The 20,550-nt window shown below is 48.6% G+C and overlaps 3 protein-coding genes across 4 annotated transcripts; all 3 read right to left on the bottom strand.

Annotated features, from left to right (window-relative positions):
* Positions 1–580: 580 nt before the first annotated feature.
* LOC142904328 (solute carrier family 22 member 13-like) lies at positions 581–4,889 on the bottom strand. 2 transcript variants are annotated; one of them, XM_076050355.1, is made up of 10 exons: positions 3,614–4,737; positions 3,396–3,499; positions 3,018–3,169; positions 2,535–2,706; positions 2,343–2,463; positions 2,153–2,247; positions 1,844–2,058; positions 1,333–1,441; positions 1,022–1,216; positions 581–880 (listed from the first exon to the last, which is right to left on the bottom strand). In XM_076050355.1, the coding sequence occupies exons 1-10, from the start codon at positions 3,983–3,985 to the stop codon at positions 820–822; spliced, it is 1,596 nt and encodes a 531-aa protein (XP_075906470.1). In that variant the 5' UTR covers positions 3,986–4,737; the 3' UTR covers positions 581–819. The 2 variants fall into 2 exon arrangements, 1 of the variants encoding a protein (XP_075906470.1); XR_012929379.1 differs by lacking the exon at positions 581–880 and having other exon boundaries at positions 1,077–1,216; positions 1,333–1,488; positions 3,614–4,889.
* A 1,180-nt stretch (positions 4,890–6,069) lies between these two features.
* LOC142904400 (solute carrier family 22 member 13-like) lies at positions 6,070–9,663 on the bottom strand. Its single transcript, XM_076050474.1, has 10 exons — positions 9,281–9,663; positions 9,015–9,118; positions 8,248–8,399; positions 7,987–8,158; positions 7,797–7,917; positions 7,626–7,720; positions 7,326–7,540; positions 6,608–6,716; positions 6,330–6,524; positions 6,070–6,238 (listed from the first exon to the last, which is right to left on the bottom strand). Exons 1-10 carry the CDS (start codon positions 9,653–9,655, stop codon positions 6,208–6,210), a joined length of 1,569 nt encoding a protein of 522 aa, XP_075906589.1. The 5' UTR covers positions 9,656–9,663; the 3' UTR covers positions 6,070–6,207.
* A 1,811-nt stretch (positions 9,664–11,474) lies between these two features.
* On the bottom strand, positions 11,475–20,468 carry LOC142904311 (uncharacterized). Its single transcript, XM_076050316.1, is given in 19 exon segments — positions 11,475–11,703; positions 11,812–12,009; positions 12,548–12,704; positions 12,707–12,966; positions 13,206–13,297; positions 13,383–13,503; positions 13,605–13,776; positions 13,859–14,013; positions 14,396–14,499; positions 14,590–15,070; positions 16,531–16,725; positions 16,823–16,931; positions 17,145–17,359; positions 17,444–17,538; positions 17,625–17,745; positions 17,843–18,014; positions 18,204–18,358; positions 18,522–18,625; positions 19,454–20,468. Coding segments are annotated over 19 exon segments (3,375 nt in total). The 5' UTR covers positions 19,829–20,468; the 3' UTR covers positions 11,475–11,609.
* Between the last annotated feature and the right edge of the window lie 82 nt (positions 20,469–20,550).

Below are 20,550 nucleotides of genomic sequence, written 5' to 3'. Positions count from 1 at the left end.
ATGGTTGAGTCACCATCCAAGGGCCGACCCGCTGATCAGATCTCACAGTGTGACAAATTGTGATTAATGAATGAGTAACATGCAGCGTACTTTCACTGCAGTATAATCAACCACAGACGGCTTGCTGTGCAAATCTCTTTCACTGAGTCAATGAAATCAACTTGTTTTCCAGCTCCAACTGATTGTCAGAGTATCGTCAGTATCATTTAGTAAAGGCGGCGTTTCCTTATGTACACAGTGATCCGTACTGCAATGCCACCAGTGTCAAAATGTTGTCACTCAGCACATAAAATGCAGAAGCACAGAGCAGTAAGGCGCTGTTCTGAAATAATAAAACGTCGTGAGCAAGGAGCAAATAAACGCATGTAAACTGTTTAACGTGAATATTGTTGACGGCTTCAGTTTAAAAATAAACAAATCTCTTGAAATCATTCCTTGTGCACAACAAAACAAACTTGAGAAGTAAAGAAAAAAAAATACTTACTTTTTCACATTCACACAGACGTTTAATAAATGAGTGGTTCTGACTAAACCTGCTGTTTAAATGTTCTGTTTAATTGCTGGAAAAAGAGGAAAAAACTAAATGTTGTAGCGTTTATTTTGACATTACACCAGTAGAGGGCAGTCACGCAATTGTAGAAAAGGGGCATGTAACGAAACGCTTCCTCGTAGTTTTGCTTGGACATAAAAGAGCACTTTGAGACGTCTTCGGATGCGATTTAGCGCTGTACAAATAAAAGTTTTTTTTAAACATAAAACACGCATTTTGTTCAGTGCTTCATTCAGTGCATTCAATATTACAGCAGACACTCTGAACACTCAGGCTTTCAAGAACTCTTTCTCCTCCCACTCCTTCTCTGCAGGCCCCGGTTTTGGTTTCCTACAAATCAATAGAACAAAGAAGGAGTGTCACATTTTCTCAAAATTTTGGTTATTTATCCTCATGTCTACAGGTTGGGTTTTTTTTTTTTTTTTAAATCTCATCATCATATTCATAAACGTTTATCAATAATGGACTCACTTGACTTCAGCGTGGTCCTGCAGTTCAACGTTGAGCGTTTCAGGCAGCAGCAAACAGAGGCCACCAGCAACAACGGGCATGATGCCGTAGACCAGCAAGGGGATGGCGTGATGGTAGGCGGCCAGCAGTGTGACCAGAGGGGAGAGGATGGCTCCAACACGGCCGCACATGGCCGTTACACCCATTCCATTCTGCCTGCAGGAGGGACGAACGTTGTTCATTTTTATTCCTTTTTTTAAAGTCATGTTGGCAGTTGTCTTTATGTCTTAATTTAAAATGAATTAAACCATGAGTACAAACTTGACATTTACCTCAAACTGGTCGGGTACAATTCAGCAGCGTAAACGTAGATGTTGGTGAAAGAGGCGGAGATGACTAATTTCCCAACGATGGCGACTGCCGTGATGACCATAGGGAGGTCTGATGGGTGAAGCGCGTCAGGTAAACAGGGCCACGTGAAACAATAACTAACGATAAAAAAAAATTCAGGAAATGTATCTCATCAATGCAGTTCTGATCATCTAATTGACCTGGTCAATTCAGACTCATCCCTGACATTTCTGAATGAGTTTAAGCTTCTCAGGTTTGTTTGGGGGATTTTCTACACCCACAGAACTAATAGAGGTTTCGTGCTTTTATTTTGCAGAGGCCGAGGAATGCACACGCTCCATTTATGGTTAGCAGCCAATGCAACCCAATAAACGCAGCAATAAAGCAAACAGCCATTTTCTCCTTGCTGATGTCAAAACGAGACGGCTTAAAATGTCGCTCGGCAGGTCAAAAGCACGAACGCAAAACCACAAACAAGCGCCACCAGCGTACCTCTGGGGATGGCGAGGATCGAGAGGCTGGTGGCGCCGGCGAAGATCAGCGAGCCCGACTGCGTCAGCCTCCTCCCAATGCGCTCGTTGAGAGTGAAACTCAGCAGGCTGCCTGGGACTTCGGCGGCGCCGAACACCACCTGCGTGATGTAGATGTTCATGCCGAAACTGCCGACGTTCAGGCTCAGGCCGTAATAGACGAGACTGGTTGAGATCCTGGAACCAGATGTGGAGAGGCAGCCGAGTCACTTTTCCCAAAATAGTTGTTAGTGGTAGGTCGATAAAGTAAATGTGAGAAAGCGGGACACACCAAATCAGCGACATGAGGATGAGGCGTTTCCTCAAGTACGGGATCCTCAAGACGTCCAGCATGTTGCCCTTCCTGCTGGGCACGTCCATCTCTACCTGCTCACAGCACAAGAGCGCAGGCAAAGGCTCGGACGTGTGGCGCCGCAAAGCCGAGGAGCGGGGAGGTAGGAGCGTGCTCCCTCTGCGCTGACCTTATCCAAGAAGTCGTCCGCCAGCTTCCTCCCGTTCACCTTGGCCGCCCTCCGGAGCTCCTGCTCGGCCTCCTCCCTCCTGCCCTGCGCCAGCAGCCAGCGGGCCGACTCCGGGACGAACCTGCGGGCAACACGCTCCAGAGATGTAACGGCCGGCGAGGGAACGCGGTCGATATTTCCGCGGCTGCTGACCAGTAGAAGAGTCCCCAGACGACGATGAGGGGGCTGAAGAGCACCACCTGGAGCTTCCTCCAGTTGCCCACCAGGTAGGCGAGGCAGGGCAGCAGCATCAGGCCCAACTCATAGACGAGCAGGATGGAAGTGGTGCAGAAGGCCGACTTCGAGGGCGCGTTCCACTCCACCCCTGCCACCGCGACGCGCAGTCCGTCAAATGTATGCAAACACACCAACATTGCCTCATGATGTTAAAAAAAAAAATCCATCGCACAATACTTAGCCCTCTGTTTACAGCCTTCTACAAAAACGCGTTTTTAAAGCGGACAAAAACTAAGTTGTCTCATTGGCTGGAGGTGCGGGCGCCAAGTTTGGGGAAGTAGCCGTGCCCTTTGTGACATCAAAAAGGGGCAATTAACAGGACTTTTGCGTTTCTAGGGGGGGGGGGCTCTCTCTGAGAAGCGGCGCAAACAAATGACGTTCCAGACCAAAACAACCCACCTAACACTGATGTGGTCATCAGCATGGCCCCGCACAGTCCACAGAAGAACTTTACGACCATGAAAAAATAGATGTTTGGTGAGAACGCAGTCGCCCCAGCAGTGACCGGCAGGAGGAAGAGGCAGACGAGGATTGTCTTGCGCCGGCCGAACCTAAAAATAGAAGATTGTATCATCTGTTCGAAGGGAAATAAGAAATTCTAAAGATATACAGAAGTATATTTGCCAATTGATTGATTAATTCATTGAACGTTTTATCTGAGCTTGGCAGACTTCCCATATCATGACATAGCAATTCAAGACTGTCTTGGCCCTCAGCCAAGTTCCTCTTTTTATTATCATCATTATTTAATAAGTGACTCAATCACTTAGTACTCACCTGTCTGATATTGCTCCAAATACTGGAGCTCCAAACAAGAGTCCGACCATGTAAAGGGACTGAGACGCCTCAATCAGGCCACTGTTGCCACAAACCAGGTCCATCTGATGGAAAGAGAAGAAGCAAACTGAGAAATTGCTGAAACACAGAAGGGATTCAAGCCTCAGCGGAAGTTTTTGTTTGTTGTTTGTTTGTTTGGTTGTTTTCTTTGTCGTTACCTCTGTCACAATACTGGACACGCCATCAGGCTTATCGTAGTCCCATCCGTGCAGGCATTCGCTGGTGCTGTTGATCCCGCGGGCCTCGATGGTCTCCAGGTCCCAGTCCACGGGCGTGAACATCCTGCACCTCTCGTGGCCTCCGTCCTCTCCCAGCGGCAGCGTCAGGTTCCTCCGCCTCTCCTCCGTCAGGTTCCCTCGCTCCAGGATCCAGCCGGTGTTGCAGCGGTGCGGGAATCTCTGGCCCGTGAACACCTGGCCGATGGTGTTGAAGGCCGCGAAGATGCTGGGGAGGCACAGGGCGACGAGCAGCCGCTTCTGGAAGGGGCCGAACTCGCCCACCTCCGCCAGGACGTCCCCGAAGCTGCTCATGGCGTCGCGCTGCTGGGTCGGTTCAGCGTCTCGGCGCCAGATAAACAACGTTCCCCGCTTCCGAGTTCTCTGCCACGCACGAGACTCAGGTTTGATATTGCCACTTAATCATTAATGACGTTACGCCCTCGGCGCTCCTCCCCTTTTTTTCTTCTTATTTTTAAAGGTCTGACTGCAACTTTCTCTCTTGTTTTGCTCACCGAGACTCGCACACACTGACAAAAAGACCCGTCATTGTTTTTGTTTTTTATTTCGTTTTCGAACAGTAGCAAACAACGAATCGTGCGGCCTACAAAGGTCTAAATGCGAGCAGTTGTGAAGTCTCCGTCGCCCTTTTGGACTTGGTTGCGTGGGTTCTGTATCCAGGGCAACAATCTATCTGTGGATTTAGCAGCTCGTAGTTTTGGCTTTTCCCCTTTACGCGTCCTCAGCAAATCCTATGTTCAAAGGCGAGGGGGCCCATCTGGCTAGCACTGCAAGGGAAGCTCAGGTTCCCCTAAAATGTCAAAGGTCAAATATGTCGTTTTGTGTTTCCATTCCATCGTCTAGAAATGCGTTAAACTCCGAGACGAGTTGGTTCAAAATCAGAAACTTATCTCCGATCAGATTCCGTGGCGTCCCAGTCCATTGAAGTCGAGCCTCAATGGGCTACAATGGAGCCACGTGGATTTTTTTTTTTCTTTTTTTTTCTTTTTGTTGCCACTCCAGTGAAACTCGACGCTCATAGGGTCGATGCTGCATTTAATCCCGCCCCTCGGACCCTCTGTAGGAATTAATGGATGAGATGGGGGGTGAATCCAGGAGGGGGCGCTGCGATTCCTCTTGATTGACAGTTGGCTATGTCGTCAGACGTGAAAAAATGATGAAGTTGTCAATTGTGAACATTGTTCTGTGAGAAACCCTCCTACAATTAACCCACATGAATGTATATTGCTCCCAACTCCAATTACCAATGTGCAAACAGTGCGTCTTGCAGTTCCTTGTGTAACAGGTTGGGTATCAGAAGGGAACATGAACATGAATGCCGCCATCTAAAATAAAGACTTAGCTCTAGGATTTAATTTGCAACGCTCTTTTCCAACCTCTTATCCTTAAAAATCCAAATTCCATCTTTTAAAAAAATCTTCTCAAAACAAGCTTCTCCTTCTTTTTATTCATATCATTGGAGATCTGAATGCAACAAGGAGTTCTGACAGAACTTCTGAATATTTACGCAAAACTACACTAATGCATGGCTCAGCGCAGAAGATCACCTCAGCTGCGTACCTGCATCTTCAGGAGAAACTCCCCTCCGATGAGGACTCCAGTGCTCACAACCTTCATCATGGAAGAGATGAGGAGGCCAAACGCACCAGTTAGCAGCCACCTGCAAGGCCACACAGCCCAGGTGATTCTAATGAGTCACATGACAGCAGGGGAGCACACATGGGTGTCACGAAACCGCTTCTGATTGATTGATTGGCTGCGTCGACCCTCAGGACCACCTAAAGCACGTTTCTTCAGCTTTGGTTTGATATCGGGGACATCCAGAACCAAATACAGAGCAGAAGAACCAAGAAGCAAGTCCAGTTGGCTGCTAATCAACTCTTTATTAAGACCTGGATGACTGAGAACCTCCATAGAAACAGCAAAAGTACAATAAAAAATTACAAACAAGTACATCAATGCAGTTCAATAAAAAAAACTGAAATATTTGTTCACTTCGCCTCACAGCAAGAAGCTTGCGGGTTCGATCCCGAGGGCCTTTTCTGTGTGGAGATTGCATGTTCTCCCTGTGTCAGCGTGTGTTCTCTCTGGGTTCTCCGGTTTCCTCCCACAGTCCAAAAATATGCACGAGAGGTCAATTGAGAATTCTAAAATTGGAGTGTGTGTGAGTGCTGTAATAGGCTCCAGAAAAAAACCCATTGACCCTGACGGTAGGAGAAAGTGGGCGTCGAAGACGGACAGAGGTCCTGGAGCATTGTGCCTGCACAGCCCCGCAGTCAAAATAAGCTTTTTTCTTTTCTTTTTTTTTTTTAAACAAAAAAACAAAAACATACCCTGATTATAAAAAACCTGTCAACTTGAATCCTGCCAGAATCGCCCGTATCTGCATATTCATTCGGTCAGACACAAAAAATGACGCCATCCTCACTGCGCCCCCTCTATAGATCACCTTCATCATTGGTAACTCAGCACCCGCCCCACAACATTATCACATAATGATTTTGTTCTGCACAGACTTAGTCCCACGTGGGTCCAGCTTCAAGTTTTCTGTAAGCGGAAAAAAATTTGCATTTCAAAATAGCACTTTTTTTTCACTCCATGTCTCGTCCAATCACGGTTCGCAGGGTTCACGGCTGACCTGACTTCGGCGTGGTCCTGCAGTTCAACGTTGAGCGTTTCGGGCAGCAGCAAACAGAAGCCCGCCGCGATGAGGGGCATGACGCCGTAGATCAGCATGGGGATGGCGTGATGGTAGACGGCCAGCAGCGTGACCAGAGGGGAGAGGGTGCCCGCCACGCGGCCGCACACCGAGCTCAGACTCATGCCGTTCTGCCTACAGGGGGGACGGAGGTGGAGAGGTGGAGAGGTAATGACGTCTGGAGCGGCCACGTCGTCGGCATTTGTTTCGTGCCTTACCTCAGAGAGGTGGGGTACAGTTCGGCGGTGTAAACGTAGACGGTGGTCAAAGCGGCGGTGACGGAGTACTTCCCGATCATGGCGATCACTGTGGTCACCACGGGGAGGTCTGGCGAGGTCAAGCACAACGGGCGGACGTTAGCATTGCACAAACAATCACAAATTCATGACGTCTAAAGGAGGAGTTTCAGACACTGGTGCAAATGTTTTGATGTTTTCCACAGCTTGTGCGTTTCTTAACGGGCCGCATGTGCAGTTGCGTAGTTTGCCCGTGCTTGGTCCAGCCTGGCAGTGTCCATAAACCTTCAGTCGTTCCTGCACAATCAACAAATTGTACGAGACGACTCATGTCTGTGAATCAGTCACAGCCACTCCCAGGTTAGTGACTCACTTCTTCTCTCCTCAGATTGGCTGGCAGCTATCTTCATTTTTTGTTCCTTTTAACAGGTGTGGAAGGTCCAACAGAACACCAGCTTTCAGTGGGAGGCACAAACTTGGCCTCCCACTGAAGGCTAAACAATGCCCTTTTCTGGAGAACTATCGAGCTGTTGCTCTGCTCAAGTCTGGGATGATAATGTATGATAAGATTTTTTATTTTGACCTTCATTAATTCAAAGCGTGAACCCGTCAAAGTAAAGCTATAAAAGATTATAATTAAAAATAAAAACAAGCCAACAACTGATTATCTCCATTTCTTCACGCTTGGTGGTGAAAGTACCTTTTGGGACGGCGAGGACCAAAAGGCAGGCGACACCCCCGAACACCATGAATCCTACTTGACTCAGTCTCCTCCCCAGACGCTCGTTCAGCACAAAACCGCTCAAGACGGCGGGAAGTTCCGCGGCGCCAAATATGAACTGCGTGAGGTAGATGTTTAGGCCGAAGCTGCCGACGTTCAGGCTCAGGCCGTAGTACAGCAGGCTGGTGGAGAACCTGCGAGTGAGGGGGAGAGGTTAGGCCAACCGTCAGGTGAGGTGAAGACGGGAAAAGGAATGGGCCAACGGTGAGCGGATCGCACCAGACGGATCCCAAGATGAGGGTGCGCTTTCTCAGGTACGAGATCCGGAAGACGTCCAGAATGTTTTCCTTCTTGGGCGTGAGCCCTGCCTCCATCTGAGAAGGAAAGAAAAATCAGTGGATGCCAAATCAAATTTGGATTTACTGGCCTTCAAAAATGAAACTGTCTCACCTTTTCCAGAAAATTCTCAGGCAACTTCTTCCCATTGACTCTCGCTGCCCTCAACAGCTCCTTCTGAGCTTCCTCCTTCCTGCCCTGGGCCAGGAGCCAGCGAGCCGACTCCGGGAGATACCTGGTACAGACCCTCAAGTTAGTGACACCTCGCATTCACTACCGGCTACATTGACACCTGTGACCACACCTGTAGAGTATTCCCCAAATGATGGCCAGAGGACTGAAGAGCACCAGCAGCAGAATCCTCCAATTAGGGACCAAGTAGGCAACAGCGGGCAGAACCACCAGGCCGGAGGAGGACACCAGCATGATGGCCGTCGTGCACAGTGCGGCCTTGGAGGGAGACGTCCACTCCAAACCTTGAATTGAAGCGTTTTTCAACAAAAGGTCAATTTATAGACTTCGGGGAGGTTGGTCTGGTGGACGAGCTCCGTGGAGCGCCACTCACCCATCACAGTCAAGTTTCCAATGAGGACTGCGGACATCCCGCACAAAAACTTGAAGAACAAGAAGACGTAAATGTTGGGCGAGAAAGCCGTGCCCAGACTGCACACCAGCAGGAGGCCCATGGCGAGCAGCACCGACAGGCGGCGGCCGTACCTGAGGACACAGCAGAGGACGCGGCCTGTTCCAGTCATTCCCATTTGATCATCGATGGAAAGCCACAATCGCAAACATTAAGCAGTCGGTTGCAATGAATGAATGAATGAATGAATGAAAACATTTTTTACACGGGTAGTTAATCTCACTATAACAGTGTAGTGGCGGGAGATAGCAATTCACCTGTAGACACTGTGATGGTCATAACATACCTAGAACAAGTTACTTTTAAACTACTATAGAAATATGACCCATTAGAAGTCAACTTAAAGTCAGAGGATAAATATTTAGGGTGTTTTTACTGTTCTCTAATGTAAAAATGGGTCACATTGGACCCTCAACATCATTTAAGTGTTAAATAATGTGTTCCTTGCACATTTTTCATTGTGAAATTTCGGTTCTCGCCGCTTCTCCATTTAATTGTTGTCGATCGATAAGATCAATCAACTAACGATTAATAAATTAATGAATTGATCATTAGCAATCCTACTGTACACCAATCAGAGAGGATTGATGTACACTGGCACCAGGTATTGGGATGATCCTTGGCCCCTCTTGACCTAACGGTTTTCGGGATGACGTCAATCGGGCGGCAGCCCCCTGGGCAACACTGACCTGTCTGAGATCGTCCCGAAAGCCAGCGTGGAAATGAGAAAGCCCGTCATGTAGAGGGACTGAGACGCCTCAATCAGGCCGCTCTTGCCACAAACCAGATCGAACTGGAAGACAAAGCAGCCGAGGCAGGAGGATCAGATTCAAACCAGCAGCACATGTCACGGCTCATAGAAACAAACGGGCAAAAACGAACGAAGCCCCCCTCGGGCGCATCGCGCAAAGCCGCTTATTTCCCACAAGGGGTCAGAAACTTTGGTTCGCTTTACCTCCGTCATGATGCTGGAGGCGCCTTCGGGCGCGTCGTAGACCCACCCATGCAGGCACGGGCTGGTGCTGTTGATCCCAGTGGCTTGGATCGTCTCCAGGTCCCAGTCCACCGGGGTGAACATCCTGCAGCTGTCGAAGCCTCCGTCCTCCCCCAGCGGCAGCGTCAGGTTCCTCATCCTGTCCCCCGTCAGCTCGGGCTCGCGCTCCAGGATCCAGTCGGTTTTGCAGCGGTGCGGGAAGCTCAGGCCCGTGAACACCTGGCCGATGATGTCGAAGGACTCGAACATGCCCGGCGTGCACAGCGCGGCCACGAGCAGCTTCTGGAAGGGGCCGAACTCGCCGACCTCCCGCAGGACTTCACCGAAAGTCGTCATGTTGTGCGCGCGTGTGTGTGTGTGTGTGTGTGGATTCAGGCGTTTATCAAATCCAGGTGCAGCGCGGGATTCTTGAGCAGCCTCCTTAATTAGTCTTTCACCAAGCGCAACCCATCAGAGGAACACTTGACTGGGTTCATTGTCTGTTAGTGTTGGAAACAAAACAGCAAAGGATCAAAGCGCACGCGCAGAAATGTTTCCAGCCGGTGGAAGAAGTTGCAAAGGCAGCAAGGCTCAATTCCCTCACCTGTGCGGAGCTTCCAGGAGAGTCACGGATGACGTAATGACCGAGCGTTCACCTGTTCACCAGAGCCCCGACGGAGCACACTGTCATCACAAAGTCCCAAATGCTGCATTGGGACCTCTGGCAGGGTGGAGCCGGGGGGGGGGGGGGGGGGAGGGGGGCGGGCGTGTGGGCGGCGCTGAACTTCTCTGAAATCTGATTGCCCATTCCTGGTGGTTGAATTTTCGTTTTTTAATATACCGGGGTTTTTTTTTTATTTGTTGTTGGGTTTTTGGCAGCACAGTACCACCGAGAGGGCACACAGAGGCTTCTGCTTGTGAGGATGAGCCAGAGGAAAGCCGGAGCCTGCACGTCAAAATCCGAGACTTATGGTGTTATTGTTAAAAGAAAGCAATACAAATCCTAGACCAGGGGTCACCAACGTGGTGCCCGCGGACACCAGGTAGCCCCCAAGGACCCCATGAGTAGCCCGCAGACCCGTTCGAAAAATTGCACCGCTCGTTGAGCTGCGTCTAAAATTCAATTTTATCCAACCTTGTTAAGTCACTTTTGGTAATTATTGATAACTCATGAGCTCGATAAGTGTCTTCACATAGATCAAGTATCATTAATAATAATATATAACTCAGAGAGTTTGTTTTTTCAGGAGAATCTAGCAAACTGGTAGCCCTTTATACGGCTCAGGACCCACAAAGTCAAAAAAGTTGGTGACCCGTGTCCTAGACCCTGACATTGACAGCGCTTGTGTCATTAGCATGCACTAAACAATCCAGACAGAGTTCAATTTTGAAAAAGATTAACTGATTGCTTTCTTTCCACCGTGAGCTGCGGGTAAATGACACAGCGATCTGGACCGTTGCGTCACTCTTTATCAGCATTTACGTAAACAAAGGTGACAATAAATGCTCCTGCTGACTGTGAATCTATCACTGATGGGAATCACAGTGAGCGCGGGCGGTCGAGGCTGCGCACAGCAATTGGTTAAAAACAAAGAAAACACACCGACAAAACCTTGTTACCAGGCAGTTGTCAGAGTAAAAAAAATTATCTCAGAATCAAAAGTCACCGCCCTGACGTGATCTGCGAAACTGGTTTCTTCTACTTCAAAAATATAATGTCAACCAGCTGAACGCAGCTTCGCACATCACCGCCTGCTTTCACTTCTTCCAATTCCAAGTCCCACTCATTTCTTAATCCAATACTGTGTTTAGGTGTTTGTTTGTTCTAATATGCAATCACTCTCTACATCAGCCTTCTATTCAGAGCATTACCACCTGGTACAGGTAAGTTGAAGCCCCCGGGTCATATCACATGGCCGTGTCTTGTATTTGTGGGCTGCAACCACGTTGACGGATGTCCAAGGTGACCACATTAACTCCAGAGTAAGCAACTCTCACCACTTACTTAAGGTGTTGTTATTCATTTGCATGAAGCCAAGGGAGTCACGTGCCGCACTAACAAGACCTTTGACTCGGATTCAGAAGCTGCAAAGTCAGGAGAATTTCCACCGTCATTTCACTGGAGGGGACGGCGCAAGTTCACGAACAGCGCTTTACAATAACAGAGACGAGCCAGATCTTTGCCATCTGTTCGAGGAGCAGATGTTCCCTTTATACAAGCAGACAAATGAAAACCGTCTGTGCGCGCGCACACACAAAACAAAGAAAATACAAAATAATCAAGGTTTACAAAATGAGCCAGGTGAGAAATTCAGTGTGGATTATCCAGGTGAAACTGCAGTTTGTGTTCTTGTTCCACTTGCTCCCCTCTGGATGTGCTCTCTGCGGCTCTGTCCTTCGACCTTCTGATTAAAAAAGAGGGGGGGAAAAACAGGAAAGAGTGAAATTCCAAGAGAGACTTTGACACAGATGTTTTTCATTCTCTCGGTGACGCGGCGTCGATCTGCGCTTACACGACTTCGGCGGCGTCGTCCTGCAGTTCGACGTTGAGGGTCTCGGGCAGCAGCAGACACAGCAGCCCGGCGACAATGGGGAACGCGCCGTATATGGCCATCGGGATGGCGTGATGGTAGACCCCCAGCAGAGGTAGCAGAGTGGCCAGGATGCCGCCGACGCGGGCACACGTGGAGCTGAAGCCTATGCCGTTATGCCTGGAAGAACACACAAGGGAGGCGGGATCTACAAAGCTGCTCTTGGTCTTCAAACCGCTGACACAAAAACTTTAAACACAAAAGAATTAGCATTGATATGAGCCAGCAAGCATGTAGACGGAATAAAAGCCATCCAGCTGGAACCAGCTGAAACCAAGCCTTGTCTTTTTTCTTTTTCCCTTGCTAAAGGCGGCGTAGTATGTAACTAATTGTGTGAGACTGCCCCACTGGGGCTCCAGGAGGAAAAATGCAATGCTGGAAATGGGCGTGGGAAATTTAAAATCAGATTAGTAATGCAGGACAGAGAGAGGGAGAAATAGAGAGAGAGAGAGAGGGAGAGAGAGAGAGAGAGAGAGAGAGATGTATAAATGAATATAGGCCCCAATTAAAGTTCAATATTCATGAATTACAAGATTGTTCAGATTCCATATATAATCGGTGTTGAGTCAGTGCATTTAGTGGACATTAATACCTAATTAAAGAAGATGAATGTAAAAATAAATCGCTTATACCAGATTTTAATTTACCAGGTTTTTACCTTAAAGTGGTTGGAAATAGCTCTGCAGTGTAAATGTAGGCTGTGCTGAAAGAGGCAGTGGCTGCAAATTTCCCCAGGACAGCGATGGTCGTCGTTACCTCTGGGAGACCTGGCGGAAGGAAAAGACACCCGTCCTTTGGCTTTTTGTTTAGACTTTTAGGAGGAGAAACCAAGAAAAGAAACTGCCGACGGCTTTGAGCAGACCTGGAGGAACGGCGAGGGTGGCGAGGCAGGACACGCCCCCAAACAGAATGAAACTGCTCTGGCACTTCTTCCTTCCCAGGCGCTGGATCAGGACATAAGCGCCCACATTGGCGGGCACCTCGACGAAACCAAACAGCAGCTGCGTGAGGTAGATGCTCAGGCCGAACGTGCCGACGTTCAGGCTCAGTCCGTAGTATAGCAGACTTGTTGAAAACCTGTCAGGGTGGCCAATTTGGAGCAAGGTGGCACAATGGTGATAAGCATGTTTTTCCAATGAAAGTAGTAGAAAGAACAGATATTTGTGGACAAATGTAGGGAGTAAAAGCAAAAAGTGGTCAGAAATACTCCAGTAAAGTAAAGATACCTGAAAAATCAGGAACAAAGTATTTGTTCTTTGTTACTTCCCACCTATGTGTACACTGGTTTTGAGAGAGACATCATCAGGCGAACACACCAGTTTAATGCCATGACGAGCACGTTTCTTCTCAGGTAGGGTATCCGGAAGATGTCCAACAGGCTCCTCCTCTTCTCCGGGGTCATTTCTAGCTGAAGGAACGCAAATCGCAAAGGTTTAACAGGCGGTCCTACAGAGGAAGGCGTCGGAATTCTTTGCGTGACCCGCAGGAGTCACCTTGTCCAGGGCGTCCGTGGGAAGCGACCTCTTGTTGACCCTGGCCACCCTCTGCAGCTGCTCTCTGGCCTCCTCCTTCCTGCCCTGGGTCAGGAGCCAGCGGGCCGACTCGGGGACGTACCTGTAGACCCGCCGGGTTGGCAACACTTCAGTCCCGCAGTTTGAGGCGTCATTGTACCTGAAATACTCATTGGAAGGTTCTGACGTGACGGGGTTGCTGACCAGTATAGAAACGCCACCAAGAGCACCATCGGACTCATGAGCACCAGCTGCATGACCCTCCACTCGGGTATTAGATACGCGACGCCAGACAGGATCATCAGTCCGAATGAGAAGAAGATGATGATGGTTATCGTAATGAAAGCGGACCTCGACTGATCAGTCGATTCCATTCCTGTGCAAGAAGAAGAAAAGAAGGAGCATAAGCAGAGTTTACATATCACCTTGTTTTTGCCAACGACTGCAGATAAGATCACCCAGCACGGACGAGTTCATCACGGTGACGCCGCAGGCACCCCCCAGGACGAACTTCATGGCAATGAAGACGTAGATGTTTGGCGAGAAGGCAATGCCGATGCCAAACAACACCAGGAGGCTCAGCGAGAGCAGAATGACGAAGCGTCGGCCGAACCTGCGATAAAAAACAAAAAACAGAGCACAAAAAAATTGTTTTGAATTACAGCCTTGAGGCGTCCCATCCCACAATGCATCAGGTCTTTTTGAGCCCTGGGATGTTGCTGCACATGAACTCATAAAAGGAGAGTCAGCGGCGAAACCAGCCGCAGGCAACTTGTGCATAAGACAGAAATCACGGTGTGCTGGGGTCACTGGAAGGTCAAAGACCGCGAGCTGAGGACCCAGTCAGTGAGTCCCGCTCAGGGAACAGTGAACGCTGCCACAATGGAAAGCAGAGTCTTCATCACGGGCTGTCCATCTGACCCACGTGTTGCTATGAAAGAAAATTGTACGTGGGACCTGAAGGAGTGGTCTGGTTTTGCGTCGAACGTACGTACCTGTCCGAAATGCTCCCCATCGTCAGCGCCGAAATCATGTGACCTGCCATGTACAGCGACTGCGACACCGCCACCAAACCCTGCTGCTCACACACCAGGTCGAACTGGGAGAAAGGACGCAGAAAGAAGCTCTAGAGCTGGAACTCTGGGGTATCCCTGTACCGGCGCTCTTAAAGGTTGTCCGCTTTTCTTACCTCCGTCACGATAGTGGAAGCACCTTCGGGCGCATCATGGTCCCATCCGTGAAGGCACGCGCCGGTGCTGTTGAGGCCGTAAGCCTCGATGGCGTCCAGGTCCCAGTCCACGGGCGTGAACATCCGACAGCTCTCGAACTTCCCATCGGCGTTGACGGGCAGGGTGAGGTTCTTCCGATGCCCCTCGGTCAGGTTCCCTCTATCCAGGATCCAGTCGGTGTTGCAGGTGTGAGGGAAACTCATTCCCACAAACACCTGGCCGATGGTCTCGAAGGCGGCGAACAAGGAGGGCAGGCACAGGACGAACAGCAGCCGCTTTTGGAAGGGGCCGAACTCACCGATCTCCCGAATGACGTCCCCGAAAGTTCTCATGCTGACGGCCGGCAGAGGAGTCTGGTCCATGTTGTGTATACAGTTGGGAATGAACCCGTGGTGAGTGGTGCTCATTAGAGCAATAAGTCCCATATCTAGCCTTGCTGTTCAATCATTAACCAGTGATAACACAGCCATTACATCATTAACGAAAAGGAAAATTAAGACTCACACAAAAAAAATCTCGTCTTTTAAAGGAAGAGCGTGCATTGAAGGCCAACTGCATACACCATGAAAAGGTTAATATAGATATATATATATATATATCACAGTGCGCTGTGATATATATATATATATATATATATACATATGTATACATATATATATACATATCTATACATATACATATATATACATATACATATATATATACATATACATTTGTGATTTATTTAATCAATGCTTTGTTAAATGCACGGGGTGTCTTAGATGGGTGGATTGTTGTGGAAGGCATTTTTGTCCAACAGCCTGCTCAGTTATCTCTGTGAGGGTGGACTGCCAGGTGGCCTGCTTGTGGATGTCAGAGATGAAAAGACAGGAGATAAGAAGTTTATAGTAGATTAACCTTTTCATGGTGTATCATGAGGACGCTGATAATGGCTCGGGATGCAGTTCTTCTTTTTACTTTTCGGCAGGTTGGTGTTTTGTTGCAAAGACGTCTGGATTAGCTCCGAGTAAAAACTGTTTTCTTTCATTGGGACCAACAAAAAAAACAAGGGAGGCAATTTGTTTTATTTAGCTACTTAATATATATGTACAAAAAGAAACATTTTGTGCTAAATGCATTTTGATATTTTACCCAAAAAAAAAAATGTTTGACAAAACAAATTAAACAGATGGAGAGAAGCAGTTGGCAGTTTGCTGAGAGAGCACAGTCGGAGCAGCACAAACCGCTGCCATTCAAAATAAATAAGGCTCCAAAAACTCCAGGTCACACACACTGGTGGTGCTGACTGGCACGTTTGTCACAAGGCGACTACGGCATCACAGACAAAGCATTTGTGCAAATCCACAAAACTGGGGAAGAAAAAAAAAATCTCATGGGGGCTAATTGTAACACTGCTACAGTTGGTTTGTTGTTGTCTTTTTTTCAATAACATGCTTGCTGACTTGCAGCTCCTTAAACAGCGGACTATAGAAGAGGAAAGATCATAAAAAACACACACACACACACACAGTTCAACTACAACACGATGCGATTACGTCAAGAAGCTCAGCAAGGCTTTTTGTGTGCGGACGAAGTGAAATCATTGGTGGCGTGGCGCCTAAAAGTCTTCCGATTACAATTTTGTACTCTTGCTGAATTTTTGCGAGGAATCCTCTCCATGCTTCTGAGGCTCTCTGCAATTAAAATAGAAAATGATCAGGTTACGATGACAAACACAAGCACAATATAACTCAAAATAAAATAAAAAATTAACAAAATAAAAAACATATATATATATAAAACAAAATAATGAAGTTATCACAACTAAAATTAAAAAGTCATTTAGAAAGACAATAAAAGTATGAAGAAAAAGTATAGAAATAAAACTATAAAAAATGAAAACAGAAGTTCCATCAACTCACTGGACTTGTGCCACATCCTGGAGCTCCATGTTCAGCGTCTCCGGCAGCAGCACACAGAGCCCTCCGGCCGCCAAGGGGATGACGCCGTAGAGGATCATGGGGATGGAGTGATGGTAGACGGTGAGCAGCCGGATGAGAGGAGCCAGGATGCCAGCCACCCGGGAACACATGGCGTTCAAACCCACGCCATTCTGTCTGCCGACGTGACCGAGGCAGAAAAAGAAACAGCCTCCTGCCAGTCAGTTGCTGCGGTCGTGACCTTCACGTGGCGCCGCGTGACCTACGAGCGTACCTGAGGGCGGTGGGGTAGAGTTCCGCCGTGTAGACGTAGACGGTGGAGAAGCTCGCAGTGGCCGCAAACTTTCCTATCACGGCGATGACCGTGACCATGATGGGAAGATCTGACAGTGAGCAAATAGGCCAAGTTTAATTGCTCGGTTTTTAGTTTTGGCCGTTGTTGTCTGAAGAATTAACATTCTTATTGCATTTGGTCGGTATGTCTCTGTTCGGGAACCCCTTGCTTTCACGTGCAGGAAGCGGAAAATAAATGTCAAATAAAAGCATGAAACATTTGCATAGGAACAAAAAAATGTTAAGACATTTCATCATAGTACCTTCCGGAATTGCGATCAACGCAAGACAAGCGCAGCCTCCAAATATCAGCACAGCCGCTTGTACTTTTTTCCTGCCCAGGCGCTGCAGGAGGGGCAAACTCCCCAACCGCGCCGGGAGCTCGACCACGCCGAAGATGAACTGCGTGAGGTAGATGTCCAGGCCGAAGTTCCCAACGTTGAGACTCAGTCCGTAGTACATCAGGCTGGTCCCAAACCTGTGGAGGTTTGGAGGAGATCATCAGCATCATGCAGGGGCCTCAGCGCCGCTGCTGTGGCCCCGGAGGTGGTGGAACACTCACCACACGTAGCTCATGATGATGGCACGCTTCCTCAGATACGGTATCCTGAAGATGTCCAACATGGTCCCTCGTTTAGATGCAGTTTCAACTTGTATCTAAAGAAGAGTGTAAGAGATTTGGAGTCAGCGTCATTCATTCCTTTGTGTGCTTTTTGCCCAAAAAGCAGAAGCGGTTCAATCACCTTGTCGAGAAACTCCTGAGAGACCTCCCTTCTGTTGACTTTGGCCGCCTTCCGGATCTCCTTAATGGCCCTGTCCCTCCTGCCCTGGGTGATGAGCCACCGGGCTGACTCAGGGAGAAACCTGAATGAAACGCAGCGCCGCAGTCATGCAGTTGAATATGTTTAATAATTTACCCTGTAATAACTAAAAAAAAAAAAAAAAAAGAAAGAGGGCTGACCAGTAAAAGAGAGCCACGACCAGGACCAGAGGGCTGAAGAGCACCAGCTGCAGGTACCGCCAGTTGCGGACAAAGTAGGCGATGCCGGACATGATCATGAGTCCCAGAGGGAAGAAAGTGTGACAGAGGACGGTGCACAAGGCGAACTTGGAGGAGTCGCTCCACTCACCACCTGTGGACACACAACGAGCATCCTATTGGCTCGTTTAAAACAAGGCTTCCTGTTGGTCAGTTGAAAATGATGCTTTTTATCTTTTGCTCCTTTTATTCACAGTGTGTCATTTTTTGTTTTTGTCCGCAATATTGTTGGGAGTATCTCGATGTTGGACGATGCTGAGGCTCAAAGCGAGATCTGCCATACCGATGACAAACGCGTTCCCAACGATGCCGGAGATGCAGAAGCCGCTGCAAAACTTGAGGACCATGTAAACGTAGAAGTTGGGCGAGAAAGCAGCGCCGACGCCAAACAGCAGCAGGAGCAAGTGCGAGAGTAGGACCACCAAGCGGCGACCGAACCTGCGGGGGGGGGATATAAGAAACATACGATCACTTGTTTTGCTTGTTGAGCACTCGCATAATTTTGAGACGGTGAAAACATATGACGTATCCTCAGCTGACCGAGGTCAAGCTGAGCTCTGACAGTGGACAGAGTCAAGGTGGAGGCTGGGCTGAGGCCTACCTGTCAGCCATCTGGCCCCACACTAGCGCCCCCACCAGGAGGCCTGCCATGTAGATGGACTGCGACGCTTCCACCAGGCTGCTTTTGGAGCACACAAGGTTGAACTGGAGGATGGAGACAATGGTGAGGGGAGAAAAACAAAAACACAATGTGGAAAAACTGCTGTTGATGATCTGCGCTGCTGGACCCGTCTTGGCTCGCTGAAGCCAAACAATGACCAGTACTGGCAATGAATTACTCATTCTCGACGGCGCTGGACGATCCCAATTCGGGTCAGGGAGTTTGAGATGGTCGTACAGTTCAGATCAGGGAAATCCTGCTTTGCCATTCCGTCATATAAACTCACCGAGATTCATCCAGACCTGGACCTCATGTAAACATGCCGACACTCAAACCTGTGCTTGACGCTCATACTTCCATTCCATTCCACTGAAGCGGACTGCGAGTCTGTCCCTCATGCAGTTCCATTGCCCCTGTGACGTTTGTTTTGTTTGCGTTTTAAGATGAAAGCGTGTTTTTGACTCATTATCTGCACTCAACCTTTGACCCACCGGTGCAGACGGGTGAACCGTCATCTCTACCTCCATGTGACACAGTAACATGTCCCATCAGCACGCGCTGCTGCTGCTGGTATTAACAGTATATATGCCATATACTGCATGTGCTGCTAAAAGAAATCTGAGGCCGCTGTTCAGAGAATGAGCTCCCGAAACCTTTTCTGAATAAATCATTAAAAATGAGTTTATGGAAAACCTGTGATGAAAGTTGTGGACATTCAGGAATATAGCATATTTGACCTTGAATTTTGCATAGATTTTTATAACTTTAATACGTATTGCCTCACCTCAAGTAGGTGGCCCAGCCCCTCCGCGACAAAAGTTTGGACACCCCAATGGATTTAAGTGTAATTCCATGAAAAATTGCACACTTACCGCTGTCACAATGCTGGAAGCCCCCTGGGGCGCCTCGAAAACGGACCCGTTGATGCACTCAGAAGTGGCGTTGAGCCCGTAGGCCCTAATGTCCCCCAGGTTCCAAGAGACGGGCTTGAACATCAGGCAGCTCTCGTAGGTCCCGTCGTCCCTCACCGGGATGGTCAGGTTCTTCTGCGTCTCCTCCGGCAGCCCGGGATCTAACTCCAGGATCCAGTCTGTGTTGCAGTGGTGCGGGAAGCTCATGCCGGTGAACACCTGGCCGATCACATCGAAGGACACGAAGAGGCTGGGGATGCACAGGATGGCCACCAGCCGCTTCTGGAAGAGGCCGAACTCGCCGATCTCCTTCAGGACGTGGCCGAAGGTGCTCATGGTTGACGCTGCGTGGTCGCCCGGTGCAGCGGCGGCTTGACTGGGGGAGAAGATGAGCCACCGGCAGCAGGAGAAAGTCGCACACACAGGTGACGTATTGACTTTCGTCCAGCTGGTTAATGATTGAGCGGACGAGTACAGTGTTTTTATGACTGCAGGGATTTTTTTTTTTTTTTTTGTTAACCAATTACCGTGTGACTGTTAAAATGTGACATGTCAGAGTGGCGGATGCTGCCGAGATCCTTCTACTGGAATTAGTGGTTCAAATTAGGTAAAATAAAAATAAAAATGAGTGCACTGTTTGGATAAAACTAGGTGCAAAGGCCCTTTAATTCCACACTTTAGCCCTGGGCACCAGACAAGTGGACGTCAAGCAAGGATCCCGGGCACTTGAGGAAAGAGAAATCAAGTCATAAAATACCATATTGCAGGTTTATGCTTTCGCAGCACTTTGTTGTAGGAGGATAAACTGCTCACTGGAACAAGGTGTCCTCACACCGTCAGGTTTGTTTTTCAGCAAAAGACAGAAGCGCCCCACAACACAATAAATAAATAAAAATGGGGAGGTGGTTGTGTGCAGGTTTCTCACTTTGACGCACAACATCCTTTTGCGAGTCGGATCCAATTTCCACTTCTCTCCGCGCGTGTTGTCAACTGCCACACAGCGCCGACTTAAAGCGCAGCCTGGAATTCCGTTTGCTTTAATCTGCTGCGCGTCCCAG

This window comes from Nelusetta ayraudi, unplaced genomic scaffold (genome assembly GCF_046127955.1).
Source record: "Nelusetta ayraudi isolate G7.1 ecotype Tasmania unplaced genomic scaffold, CSIRO-AGI_Nayr_v1 ptg000127l, whole genome shotgun sequence".
NCBI lineage: Eukaryota > Metazoa > Chordata > Actinopteri > Tetraodontiformes > Monacanthidae > Nelusetta > Nelusetta ayraudi.
This window is presented reverse-complemented; position numbering and strand designations above follow the sequence as displayed.